This window comes from Rhipicephalus microplus, chromosome X (assembly GCF_043290135.1).
Source record: "Rhipicephalus microplus isolate Deutch F79 chromosome X, USDA_Rmic, whole genome shotgun sequence".
In the NCBI taxonomy this organism is placed as follows: Eukaryota; Metazoa; Arthropoda; class Arachnida; order Ixodida; family Ixodidae; genus Rhipicephalus; species Rhipicephalus microplus.
In genome coordinates, this window is record NC_134710.1 from 31605047 (window position 1) to 31619836 (window position 14790).

The window sequence follows — 14790 nt, forward strand, 5'->3', positions numbered from 1 at the left end:
CAGCACGAGAATTAAGTCCTAGAATTTAATGCTGTAAAGCTTTTCTGCATTTAGGCATGTTGAAGTTGAAGCCCAATGTTCACGTTGTGGTAACGGTTATGGTTATGAAAATGCCAGCCATCAGAATATGTAAAATATTTTGGCCATAACCTAGATAATCATAGATGTGATGTTCATTTATTGTTGCATCTGTGGCTTCATAGTGTGAATGAGCAGTAATAAGTTTGAGGATTGGCTTTAAGAAAGTGAAACAGAACTTAGCTTGACACCAAGCTGCTACTTGTTTATGGTGCTAGTAGGCTGCTGTGTGTGTGTGTGTGTGTGCTACAGTATTACGGAATGGGCACCTCCATTCTATTCCAACTCCACTCCGGGGAATCACAAGTTGCCATAATTCCATTATTTTCGATTTCTCAGAAAGAAAAACTTGGCCCATTCCGGGAATGGCCAGGCAGGTCAATTCCGCTCCTACAATTCCTCAACATAGGAAACGTATATCTTGATAGCTTTATTGAGCTAAGAATTATTGTAACAATATAAAACTGATGTCATCAGATGCATAAGAACTACAAAACTACACTAAACATGTTATCACGGTTGAGGGATAGTAGCTTGGTGACTTATCTCGTGCTGCGAAATAGAATAGATTTTATTTCCAGAAATACAACAGTTCTGAAGGATTCTATCTGCTAAATGCTGTTGTCAAACAGCTTGACTGAGTGGATAGTCTGTTACAAGGCATATGTGACGGTTGTATGAAAAAAAAGGAAAGAAATATTGGCAGCAACTCAAAATTAAGTTAAATATTCACACAAATGTACAAAACAAGATCTAAATAATATAAGATTAATGAAAACAGTCAATGCATAAGAAGACAGGAATATGTGCAAGACTTATTGTAAATCACGCACAATTGGCTCTGATAAGTGCAACATTGAAAACAATAGTTGTAAAAAATAGGAAATGTAAACATTCATTTGTAAACATGCATTGAATGCATGTTTACAAAGTGCGTTCAGTTTCTTTGCAGAAAAGCACTTCACATATTTATATTGATTTAAAATATGTGGTAAGTTGTGTGTGTACAACCAAACTACTAGTTTCTATAGAGGCAGTTCTCCTGCTACCTATGGTATTTGCAGGGTTAGCACAATCTGAAAACAAAAAATTGCAGATCCCACGTACAGTAGGAATCGATGATATGCGGAGCACGAATAAGGAAGGTTGAAATGTCACTTCAATATCAGCACAATGTTATGAGGTGGATGTAAATTATACCGTACATCACTTCCATGTCATGATTATCATGTTTGGACGTGTAATTTGCCTTCGTCATCTATTCACGTCACGGGATACCAAATTTGGTATATGTGCAGCTAGCGAAACGGCCGCGAGTGCGCTATGAGTGTAGCATATAGCCCTGCTTTACATGACACGCATGTCATGATTATCATGTTAGGACGTGTCATTTACCTTCGTTGTCTATTCGCATCACGTGATATGGGAACACATGTATTTACTTGTTTTGAGCGTATTTTACTACCTTCACGGCATCTCTTTCCTATAGCCAGCAGCTAGTAAAGCTTAAAACATTAGCCATTATTAACCGGGAATGCTTTCTTGGTCTTTTTAACTAGGTTACCATGAGCCACATACGTTGCAAGATTTCTCGTAAACACCATCGTGTATTTTGCAGCAACCTGTCACTGCGGTCTAGTAGCTAAGGCACTCAGCTGCTGACCTGCAGGTCGCGGGATCGAATTCCGGCGGCGGCGTTTTCAATGGAGACGAAAATTATCGAGGTCCTCGTACTTAGATTTAGGTGCACGTCGAAAAACCTCTAGGTGGTCGAAATTTCTGGAGCCTTTCACTATGGCATCTCTCATAATCATAAGGTGGTTTTGGGATGTTAAACCTCAATAACAATTATTACTATTAATACATCTTGCAGTAATTGAGAGGCCTCAAAAAAATTTCAGGCGAATCTTAATTTTATCGATTACTTTAGAATAAAAATTTATTGCTAAGTGATGACGTACATATATAGAATGATGGACGGTGATTTGTACGAAAGTCCATTATTTTTCGAAATTCTATGGTTGCTAGCCACTACAGTGTGCTATTCCAAAGTAGGAGCCTAAATAGTCTTCAGACAGCTGCTACAGTATACGATACCGGCCAAATCCTGATATTCTATGTGCGCATTTGAGTGTATGTCCTCGTCTGTGATTTGTTCATGCCTCTGTGTATCTTGCTGTGGTAATTACATGAATTGGTGGACACTAATTAATCTACGTGAACAATTACAATTTGCTTATTATCCTATATATACTTCTGTAATTGAATTATTTTGATGTGGCAATGCGCATGCACATATAGGCCTAAATATAAATAGTCTTCAGACAGCTAGCTGCTACAGTATACGATACCGGCCAAATCCTGATATTCTATGTGCGCATTTGCGTGTATGTCCTCGTCTGTGATTTGTTCATGCCTCTGTGTATCTTGCTGTGGTAATTACATGAATTGGTGGACACTAATTAATCTACGTGAACAATTACAATTTGCTTATTATCCTATATATACTTCTGTAATTGAATTATTTTGATGTGGCAATGCGCATGCACATATAGATGCCCATTAACTAAATATTTGGCACTGTATTAGTTATTCGAGTCAGCACTATTCACAAACTACTTTGCAAAATAGCAAGTTTCACTAATCAGCGTTTTTCTACCTTCACTTATTAGGAGGTTAGTGCTTTTTGTGACAAGTAAGCGTTTAGTATTTAGTGAATAGGTTAGTATTTAGTGAATAAGCAGGCCTTTTTTCTACACTGCATGTTTAAGCGAATTATGTTTTAATATTGTTTAAGCTTAAATGCGTTAATGCTAAAATGACGATTTAGCAAATCATCGTGTAGGGATTTGGGGAGGCGCACTTTCTGTGTGGTTCATCTTGTACAACAGTTCATTTCACACACAGTTCACACAGTTGATCGTGTATGAGTATGTGCTGCACTGACCTACAGACCTTTGCAATAGTTTCAGGCAAATGCACCGTGTGTGTAGGCAAGGGAGACAGTATTGCAGGGGGGGGGGGGGTTGATATGTGGCAAGACTGCGGACAAGCTCGTTTAGGAAAGCTTGCAGTAAACACAACCATCACGCCGGCGTCAATATGCACCAAAACTCAGAGAAGCACTTTTTCGTATATGCATCCAAGCTGCCGATGGCGACCCACACCGGCGTCAATATGCACCAAAACTCAGAGAAGCATTTTTTCGTATATGCATCCAAGCTGCCGATGGCGACTGAGGCACCATCGAGGGGCAAAAAAAATCACAATGTGTAAAGGAGGTATGCCGCCAATGTATAGTTCCGCAAGACAGATACCTTGGAATAGAGCCATGGTGATGCGAAGAATAAAGAACTTTGGAGCAACGCAGTCTATATAAGGACAGAATTATAGTAGGTGCGTTGCGTATGATTGTACTTGTAAGCAGCCAAGCCTTATTAAACTACTGTTTTTTGGTAAATTCGAGGTTTTGGCTTACTAATGTATGAAGCTTGAAAAAACAGCACATCAACAAAAATGTGCTCTATTTTCGCAAAAGGTAGTAATTCTATTTCCATTAAAATGCACTTAATTCCATTCCAATCCTCCAAGCTTTGTCACCATTCCATTCCGGGTTCGTGTAAATGTGGAATTATTCTGGATTCATTTCCGGAACACTAGTGTGATATATGCTTGGAAGTCCAGAAAACACAAATCGGCGGGGTATTCATTCTTTGTTATTAAATTGCAATGGTTTTAGCATGCTGGTCTAGAATTTATGCCACCCATGTCTTCTGATTCTCTATTCAACTGACATCATAACTTTATGTGTGGAGGAGCATGTAATTTACATTCATTTTGTATTGTTTGCCTGTGTGCAGCCAACTGTTCCGGGAGGAGCTCGAACGCATCATTGAGTCGCAACTGTCGGAGGGCTACACACCGTCCAATATGGCAGCATTGCAGCAGGTGACCGAACTCTTGCTGCCACATGCGACAAAGCAGTCAACAATTCGAGGTGGACGCTGCTTGGTTCCAATCAATGACGTCCGTGGGATTGATGGCTTGCGCTATTCAAAAGGAGAAAAGCTGCTGCGCTGCAAGCTTGCTTCTCTCTGTCGCCTGTTAGATGCATATGGATGGACCACAACAGCCTTCAACCACATCACGGTATGTGTAAACTCTCATGTAATTTGGTTTCCGTTCCTGTTCCTTTTGCAAGAGTTACAGTAATCATTGGATTCTTTTTAAACTGTAGTGCAAGAAATTTAATATGAGAAAAGGGGCACACAAACATGTGTGCTTCTTCTCTTGTGCTAGAATTTAAAAAAAGCCAGCTAATATCAACTTACCCAAGTCTATTCAAAATGAAGTACATATGTTTCTAATATAGTAGTAAAGAGCACTGCCTCTGGGGTAGCTTAGCAGCTGAGGTGTTGAACTGCTTATCTCAAGGAAACTGGCTCCATTTTCAGACATCGGAGCTGCATTCGATCAGAATGTAGTGCAAGAATACCCATGTACTAATGTTATTCCAAACCTTTCAAGTGTAGCAGTGACAGGCCAACACTATTTTACATCTCACATGGGTGTAAAACAAAGCTAGATGACCATAAGTATATTTTTAGGAAATATTGGTATAGATCATAACGAGGAGCAATGGGAGGCACTACTTGTCAGCTCACACTGGGAGATGCATAATGCTATTTCAGACCAAATTGGGCAAGTGGTAAAGGACATACGGTTGCACCCATTAGTCACTTTAATCATTCCCTCTTACCCCCTTCCCATGCATACATCTGTTTCGCTCACAATATGTGGCCATTTAACTTCACTGCTAGCAGTGTAAAGACATTTACCTATATGTCTTTCGTCTCTTGCACCACAGAAATGGTGTATTGTCAAGCAAATAAATAAATAAGTATACTTCTAGGATGAGATTTGGTATTGAGGCTCTCTATTAGTGGCCACTGTTCGGGGAGTGAGAATCGAAAGGTGCATTTGCAAGTATGTGTAATTCAACCATTTGACCACTTGCACCCACAGTAGCTTAGGTTTATTGAAACCACTGCATGCTTCAAATGAGTATACTGCTTTTTGAGAATGTTCTAATCATGACTGGAGACACAGCTAGATGTGAAATGTACATTGTGCATCGGTGCTGTTGCTTATTAGATATATACTGTGAAAACCTGCATATAGTCCAAGATTTGCTTGTTTGTTTCTGTGATACGAAATTTTGGCCCCAGACTATATGCTGATCCCAAGAATTTTTAGCTGAGAACTCATACTTTCGGTTTTGGCATTGCGGACGCTACAGTCGATCCCGAATATATCGAACACAAAGGGCATCACAAAATAGTTCAATATATTGATCATTTCATATAAAAAATATGCATATTTTAGGCTTATATTATGCATTGCAACTCTCGAAACGGCTTTCGGAAATCATAATCGCTCGCTGTATGCTCAAGAAGAGGTGACAGCTTGCAAGTTGCCACACTTTATTCTTGTGAAAATAGTCATGTTCATCGAGTTATCCTCATTAAAAGAGCATTGAAGCTTTCAAAATAAGCGAATTTCGCTCCTTTAGCCATAATAGCGGTGATTGCCGGTGAGCACCGATGCAAACTTTGTAGCACGGTAAAGTGTTGTTTAGTGGCAGCGTTGACGTCTTCACAACTGCACGGGTCCACTTCCGGGGCACCGGCAACGTCAACCATGATATCAGCATCACGCAGTCAGAAACAACGACGTCGTCATCTGCACCGATAAAGTCGCTTTCTGTACTCATGTTTGAGGTGGCGCCTGGAAATGGTTATAAGTCCGTGGACTCTACTAATAAATAGCAAAATGCACTGAGGCACCGTACGCTGTTGTCAGCTAAAATGGTGCACACTATGTCATCGCCTGTCGCAGAAGCCCACGAGGAAACTGTGCACGATGTCTTGCTTGTTGTTGTTTCAAGCACCAGTCATTATTTTTATCGCTACAAGCGACACAATGTTTAGTTCGACTCCCAGTGGAAGATTCAGCAGGAAAAAAAGTGAGAACTACTGAAGTGCTCAAGCGGGAAGTGACAAGGCTGTCCAGAAACAACGAATGACCATGTACCTTGCCATTGATATCTTGGTGATGGCACTAGTGCCTTTGTAGCATAAATTGAAAAGCAAAAAAAAAAAAGGCGTAGCCTCCAAAGGTGTGTGTTCTATAAATAATAACAGAAAACGCAAAAAAAAAAATCACTAGGTTGCGGATCTTGTAGGTTATGCTTTTCGGGCTTGCGTTCCGTTGTGCGGGAACAAACAAGGAAAGGAATGAGGGCGCCGAGTCACTTCGCATTCATGTGATTTTGGTGCCCTTGGCAATTGGCCTCTTTGGAAACACTGTGTCCATGCGTTACAATTTACTACAGATCGCGCATCACGTTCTGGTGCACTCACAAAAGCTGGCTAACCAACGAATTACACCGCCTTTTCATCGCCTTCGCGCGAGATGGTATTGAAACTTTTTATAATGTGGCCAAAAAATGAGCAATCTTTGTCAAAATAAATGCACTTTCTGGGCTTCGGCTCTGCGGGAATTCGATGTACGTGTGCAACAGTCCCATACTTTTGTATGGGAAATTCACGGGGATTTATATACTGTTTGATATATACTGTTTGATATAGAAAATAATTCTAGTATATCAGAGCTTGATATACCCAGGATCGACTGTATCATCGTCATCAGTGCTTCGTGCTAGGTAGCTCTAGTGTTATTTCTACTTCCTGGCGGCCACGATTGCACCAGGTTATACGTTTGTGAAGTCTGCGAAAGCAGTAGATTTGGCTGCCTTTAAGAGCAAAGTTATTTCAGCTGCCAAAACTATTGGCTACTACGCTGCAGGGTGGTAGTTTGGCGCAGATGAGCGACGAATTCGTGTTTAAGAAAAACGGAAGGAAGTCTTCTTTGTGTGCAGAGGCCTGTGAAGTTTCCAGAGGCCGAAAAATGGAGCGTTTTTCGTTGCTGAATGAGAATTGAGAGACTTCGTTCGGGAGCAATAAAGCGTTGCTATGTCATCTCTGTGAAGCGACTGCTGGGCGACCCCTGCGCACCGAGCCCGTCGTTGCCCGGGAGGGCATTCCGGCTCTGCCGCTTGATGGGTGCCTAAATAAACTGTTTAAGGACCACGTAAAGTGCAAACATATGGAGTGGATGAGGGGTGGAGGGCCGGTAGTGGCCTCTGCCGTACAGCTGAAACGGGTCTCGCCAGCGATGCTGTGCATGCGGATCACCAAAGCTTGTGCCTCCATGTGCTCAGATTTGGGTGCACGTTAAAGAACCCGAGGTGTTGAAATATCCGGAGCCCTCCACTACAGCATATCTCATAATCATATGGTGGTTTTGGGACGTTAAACACCACAAATCAATCAATCAAAGCTTGTGCCTTCAATCGCGAGGCACTCGTTCGTCGTGCCTTCAAGAAGTGCTTGATTCAAGAAGTGCTCCATGTCTAACTTGGAGTTTCAGAGTAAAGTGGATTAGACTATGATCAATAAGTATGTGAATGAATGTTTTTAGTTTGTTTTGCTTGGACTTTATTAGGGCGAGAACTTTTTACCCGTTTTCTATCCTCGAAATACACCTCAGGCTATATGTGGGTCTGGACTATACACTGTTTTTTACGGTAGTATGGGCTTAATTTGACTCGTGACACTCATTGGTAAGTATTGAGAAATTGCTGTTTTTGATGTTGCCTATGAAAGAAGTGCCTGCTTTTTCTTGCACTTAAAGTCCCTGTTTGTATTTATTTTGTGTGCAGGTGTTCTTTAAATAGCCAGTGTGTTTCTATTGTCCTTGCAGCTGCGTGTAAGCCAAGACCAGGAGCATTTCTTGGTAAATCCATTTGGGCTTCTGTACCACGAGGTGACTGCTTCCAGTTTGCTGAAGCTGGACATGCAGAGTAACGTCATCGACTCTGGGACCACCACGTTCCATTTCAATCGGCCAGCCTATATGGTGCATGCTGCCATCCATGCAAACCGACCTGACATAAAGTGTATAATCCATCTCCAGCACCCACCCTGTGTTGCGGTGAGTTTGCACACCATGTAATTTTGCCACAGTTCATTTTCAGCAGGATGTGGCAGTGAGCATGCCATTGAAGGGGCCCTGCGACGCATTTTTTTTTTCTTTCTGTATGCTGCAGCGCTGGAGTTTATGCAGTACCGAATACTAAGATGAAAGCAGAAAGAATCATCGAAATTTGTGCACGGTAATGGAATGCCTTTAAACTTGTGCACGGTAATGGCCTTTAAACTTCAAAACCTCAGAAGACCAGAAAAAAATGTTCTTTCGCATTTCACTCTCCCAATGACGTTGGAGGCTGTTTCCAATCACTGTGCACCTTTTACAGAGACTCGCCAGACTCTCCTCATGGTAGCTCTTGTGCAGCGCTCATGTGGTAGTTTTGTAATCGTTTTCACATTTTCATATTCAAGTACAGAAATCTTTTTGGATCTAATGCAATATAAATAGTGCTCTTACAATTTTTAGCACACGATAGCTTATCTGGTTCCGCACGAGTATTGTGCTCGACTTGTAATGTCGAACCAATGAAGACGCATGGCCTAAACCGTAATTCCAATGCGGTAAAGCGTCACTTCTCATCACAAGAATAGCTGCTGTGTGTTGCCCTAGTCTGAAATAGTGAAGTTTCTCTGCTTATTAGGAGGCATACGCTTTCGAAAGTTTGCATGTAAGCTTTCAAGCAGCAGTTTAGCAGGCAGTTTCATCATGCCTTGAGAGATGCCGTCAACTTGTTGAGCTTTCACCACTATTACTGTCAAGTTGTAAAGTGTTAGTGTAGAGAGGCTGCTTTTGGGCATCAAATCCAGGAAGCAAAATGGGACCCTATCGGTACTTGGGTCGAACGTTAATTTCAGAGTGTAGCAGCTGAGAAAAGTTATTGTAAAGAATTATATTAATGACGTTTTCACTGTAAAAGCTATCAGATATTGAAGTGCTTGTTTGAAATTAATTGCTGTTTGAAACAGAATCTGGGTACAATGTGTGAGCCTCAATTTTTTGCCTCTTGACATGTGTATCTTCTAGGTATCATCACTGAAGCAAGGTCTCCTGCCCATCACACCTGATGCTGCCCTGCTTGGGGAGGTCACCTACCATGAATACAGAGGCAGCTCTGCCGACACACATGAAATTGCGCGGAGCCTGGGACCCAACAGCAAGGTTTGATGCTAGGTTTTCTTTTCATCTTTGGTATGCTGATATACAGTGCAGTCCACTTATAACGATACCACATATAACGATATATCGGTTATAACGATGGGTCGACTTAACAGTCTCATTTTATGCATTGGGGCTATGGGGAAAAAAACCATATATAACGATATGTTATCCACCGCATATCGGATACAACGATGAAAAGTTTGCCGTGGACGGCATGTTTCATTCAGAATAATCGTAACATTTAGATTGATAAGTTCCTCTGAAACGAACTATGCCGAGACAAGACGAAAAGTTAGCGTAGGCGAGTACGTATCTGCCGCCACTGCAGCACAGCGCCGGCAGCGCGTCCCGGCCGTTCAAAAAGCCGAGGAGAGCATCGCGAGTTGGCGCGACGCGCTACAGATGGCGCCAGCTGTGTCACGTTTTGCGCCTCGCCGCGCGTCGACCGCGGAGAGGCTGAGAGAATTTTAAAAAAAAAATGCGAAAAGCAAAGCGCCGCGCTCCGCGGCTCCCCGCCTTCTACAACGGCAAGCCGGCAAGCTACTCGTAGCTTGCCGAACGAAAGCGGGAAAGAGAGAGAAAATAAAAAAAGCGAAAAGCAAAGCGGTGCAGCGGCATCGGGGCGGGGCCTCGTTGGCATTCCGGCTGTGTACCTCTGGCTGTGCTTTCTTCCTCCCACTGCTCCCACACCGCCGTCGGTCAGTCTCTCTTCCTCAGCGAACCCGTGATGCGTTCTTCGGAGTAAGAAATAAAGTCTTGTTTTTGACATCCTACTATCTACAATATTTATTAATTGGTGAAAATAGCGAAATGAAGCCTGGAGCTACAAAAGGTACGTCCGGCGACGATTTTTTGGCGGCAGTCCAGATATAACGATCACCGGTTATAACGATCATATTTTTAGGTTTTCTCGATATCGTTATAAGTGGACTGCACTGTAGTGTCTTGTGCCCTGGGTTGTGTAGGTTTTTTGTTGCTGGTCTTTATGTTTTTCACTGACCTAAACATATAAAGAAGTTCTTGCTGAGTGCAAGATGTCCCTTTGTTCATCTGTAGCTTCTTCAGTTTGCAGTATGCAAAATGGTTATATGCAATTGTAGCTCTGTAGCCTTTATGAAAAATGGCTTTATTTCAGTGTGGCTCTGGTTTGGCTTGGTTATTGAAACTAAAAACTCTTGCAAGTGTAGCCAATTCTAGAAAATGTTATTTACAGAGCTACATCGAAATGTAAATATATTATGTGGAACATGCATGGTTTGCTAGGATGAACATTCATTGACCTAATTTTGGGCTATATGTTGCTTGCCTCTCCCTCCTCGTCACTTGGGAGGGGCCAACCCTTCCCCCCCCCTGAAGTATTTGAAGGGGAACCCTATGCATGCCTATGTATGCCTATGCTTGTTCATACTGTCATTTGGACCACAAGACAGGCTGTTCAGAACTGGTTCATTTATTTATTTATTATAAATAAATATATGTTATATGCTATCTGCATTTTTAACATTACAGGTTCTGTTCCTGCGTAATCATGGGGTGCTCGTGTGTGGAGACTCTGTGGAAGAAGCCTTCTCTAACCTGTGTTCAACTATAGAAGCTTGCGAGACGCAAGTACGTATTGGAATGTGTTTGCATAGGTGAAAGGTATCCATCTCAAAATTTGGGGAAAAGAAAAACTTCCTCCTCAAACATGGATATTTTGTGCCGAATGTGTGTTTATCTTGAAGGAGGGGACAGTATAACCTCCCTGCTGCAACGTTTTTCACGGCACCGTGAAACAAGCAGCATGGTGGCAATGACAAATGTCCATTGCATGCAACTGCTTCTGGCACCTGGCCAATTTTTTAAACTGATATGGTGGCACCCATGTAAGCAAAATGTGGTGGTCCTTTTCACAGTCTAAGTGTGAAGCAAATACATTTGATCAAATTTTGGATTATGCTAACCTTGCATGAGCACGTATGTGGGGAAATGCCCCATCAATTTTCGTTGTTGCAAAACTGCAGTTCAGTAGTATATCATTGTCAAGGAATGCAAGATGTATTGAGTCCTATGGGTGTTTGCCAGAGGCAGGAAAATATTTTGTTGTGAATTCGTTGTCACTATTTCGTTTCTGTGGGTTTTGACTACTACAAAGTCACAGAAGTGCTGCTCCATTTGCTTCAAACTGTTCCAAAAGGGAAATGCTGCTCTGAACTGATTTTTGTCAGTAACTGCTCCAAAATGAAGCAAGATGTATTGAGTCTTATGGGTGTTTGCCAGAGGCAGGAAAATATTTTGTTGTGAATTCCTTGTCACTATTTCGTTTCTGTGGGTTTTGACTACTACAAAGTCACAGAAGTGCTGCTCCATTTGCTTCAAACTGTTCCAAAAGGGAAATGCGTCTCCAAACTGATTTTTGTCAGTAACTGCTCCAAAATGAAGCTGGGAAGCTAAACAGTGAACTTTAATCGCATGACCTCCAGTCAGCCTTAGTGAAAACAGAAATTGGCTTTAAACTAGCAGATTAAACTGCATGTATTAACATTGTGTATATACAAACTCCAACTCAACGTACTCCGCTACTATGAAATTTCTGCTTCAACGAATGTTTTTCAATTTCCGACCCGCATCCCATAGGCTCTAATGTGTTAAAATTTCCTCCATAATGAACCGCTCTTTTATTTGTTCTCTCGGTTGAACAAAATTTTTTTTCTGCTCCAGAATCTTCTCCAAAAATCAATGTCACTTTCATCGTTGCTACAGTAGCATACTGCTATAGTCAAAACCAATATTACATTCTTGTGCTTGTTTCAATTTAAACTGGTTCTGGTATATTCAACTTTATCAAGGTTGCTGCATTAGATTACATTTGTTAAGTAAAGAGCTGCTTTGGAGACCAATTGAAAATTTAGAATGTAGCAAGCTTCATTAATTTGGTTCATGAAATATTGCATTACAATATGTCTAAAGCCCCGCCGCGGTGGTCTAGTGGCTAAGGTACTCGGCTGCTGACCCGCAGGGTGCGGGTTCGAATCCCGGCTGCGGCGGCTGCATTTCCGATGGAGGCGGAAATGTTGTAGGCCCGTGTGCTCAGATTTGGGTGCACGTTAAAGAACCCCAAGTGGTCTAAATTTCCGGAGCCCTCCACTACGGCGTCTCTCATAATCATATAGTGGTTTTGGGACGTTAAACCCCACATATCAATCAAATCAATCAAATCATCAATTACAATATGTCTAGAGCATCAGTGGGTTACTAAAGCCAGTTTTACCAAAGAGACAGATTATGAATGAAAGAAAGGCAAAGATGTTGGCCTCATTAGCAGGCCTGTTGCTCCATTTAAGAGGTAAAGGGGACAGCAAATTACAGTGGAACTTCGATCATGCATGTCCCCCGGTTTCGCGATGACCCGCATTTTACGACGAATCGGTTTGGTCCCGACAAAATTATCGTAGAAACTATGTATTTTGCACGCAATTTTCAGACTCAGTTTATTAGTAAAAAGGAGCACATTGGATTGATTCTTTACCATTCTTTAACTAACATACCGCTCCTTGGTGTGGCTAACAACGACCACCACAAACCTTAATTCTCTGTTGATATTGCAAAAGCGTGCTATACGTGCTATATCTAACACTCCCCTTTACGAAAGTGCTCGACCATATTTTAAAATGTACAAAGTATTGCCTATAAAACTGTTTTACAGACATAAGGTATGTCTAGAGATATTACACCAGTATAAACTAAATACATCACTATTCTTGGACACATATGTGAAACAAACACCATACGAGCTGAGAAAGAGCCTAATATACAAATATAGATCACGCACAAAACTACGGTGACCAACGACTGGCGTCACAAATTCCAAACATTCTAAACAAACGCCCAACTATATTACATTTACTGGAAGACGGAATTTCAGCTAGATTATTTTAAAAAATAACGAAAGAGTTTCTAGTGGATGGAAGCGATGCTTTTCTTGATTTTTGAAATTCGTAGTTAATGATGTTTTTGTGTACGTTGCACCTTGTTCATTATTGTCCCTTTGCCTGTTGTTTATTATTAATTTGTCTTGTAGAGCAACTCGATTTCCTAGTCAAGATGTCTCTCGTTAATTTATTTGATAGAAAACATGCATTTGTTTGTATTTGCCACCACTGGAATAAAGCCTGTTTATATTTCTATTCTTTTATTCACACTTCTGGCAGTTCCTGTTCGACTATGGTACCCGTGTAAGATAACACGTGATGTAATTTTCTGTGTACTGTACTTGCGGTATGTTTCTGCTTTGCTGCCATGGTGGCACGACCAAGTCAGGCATTTACTTAGCCTTTAGTCGTGTCCCCCAAGGCAATCTTGTTCAATTTTGCCTTGAATAAAGCAAACCAAACCAAAGAATAAAAAAAATTTGCTCACATCTCCAACTATGTAATGCTGCTATTAGCTGCCACTGGCAAGAATATTTCAATCTACATTCCTTGCAGAAGCACAAGGTGGTGTAATGGGCTTACTCAGGTGGTCTGTACTTTTTTTTTTTTTTTTTTTTTTTGCAAGGCCGAGTATCATTGCCTCTAATCTCACTTTTTCGATTATACGACTGTTCTGCATGGTTCCCTGAAAGTCGTATAATCGGGGTTCTACTGAATGTGGAAAGTGAGGTAATGATGATTCGGCGTGAGCTTTGTGCACCAGTTTGTACCAGAATCGTAGTACTTGAAGCAACATGGCAGTACCTTGGAGGATTAGCTCTGGTAATCTTTGCCGATTTTTCTTGTGCCCAGATGAAGCTTGCACCTATTGGTTTCGACAATGTCCACCTTCTCTCTGAAGAGGCACAGCGCAGCATGCGTGAGGAGCACGCACGCCAAAAGGGAGTTGATGAACCCTTGCCTGGTGGAGATGAGGACAAGGAGAAGGCTGAGCCAAAGGAGAAACCCAAGCGCTGGCGCCCTTGTGACATAGTCTTCGAGGCCCATATGCGCACCCTTGACAACTCGGTAAGGAGCCTCTGGGGAAGTGCTCGAAATGCTTATAATAATGTTGGGGTCAGCAGTTAAACAAAACAAATCACTGTTATACATTTTGGCAGCCTGCAGAACCTTTCATATACTGTGATTACTGGCGTAATGAACCCACTCCCATAATAACCCCCCCACGCCTTGGTCCTTGAAAAATGAAAAAAAAAAATAAAAAAAAAATTTGTAATGTATCTGTTTATTTTATTCAGGTGTGCTACCCAGTGCCGTTGATGATCGAAACAACGATACATCAAGCCATTACATCACAAAATAAGGACTCAAAAAAGTCTACGCATATTTTCGCAACTATGCTAAACAGTTGCGAGCAGCGCAAACACAGACGACGTCAATCAAAATTTAAAAGTCGTGCCTTTTGTGGCAAAGCACCATCTGTCGAATGCAGGACAAACCTCTTTGCTTATAGCACCATGCAAGCACAACGGCCCGAGAATAAAGCATGTAGTGTAAACGTGTCCCGAAGGATTACGGCCACTAGCGTGGG

General features: G+C 41.7%; 1 protein-coding gene across 12 annotated transcripts in view; it reads left to right on the forward strand.

Annotated features, from left to right (window-relative positions):
- hts (adducin 1-like protein hts) overlaps window positions 1-14790 on the forward strand; it is a 118792-nt gene that overhangs the window by 37045 nt on the left and 66957 nt on the right. For all 12 annotated transcript variants that reach the window (XM_037426733.2, XM_037426734.2, XM_037426738.2 and 9 more), the window contains exons 3-7: window positions 3939-4227; window positions 7903-8133; window positions 9154-9288; window positions 10798-10896; window positions 14052-14267. In XM_037426733.2, coding sequence (XP_037282630.1) covers window positions 3939-4227; window positions 7903-8133; window positions 9154-9288; window positions 10798-10896; window positions 14052-14267 — 970 coding nt within the window. The remainder of the gene's footprint in view (window positions 1-3938; window positions 4228-7902; window positions 8134-9153; window positions 9289-10797; window positions 10897-14051; window positions 14268-14790) is intronic.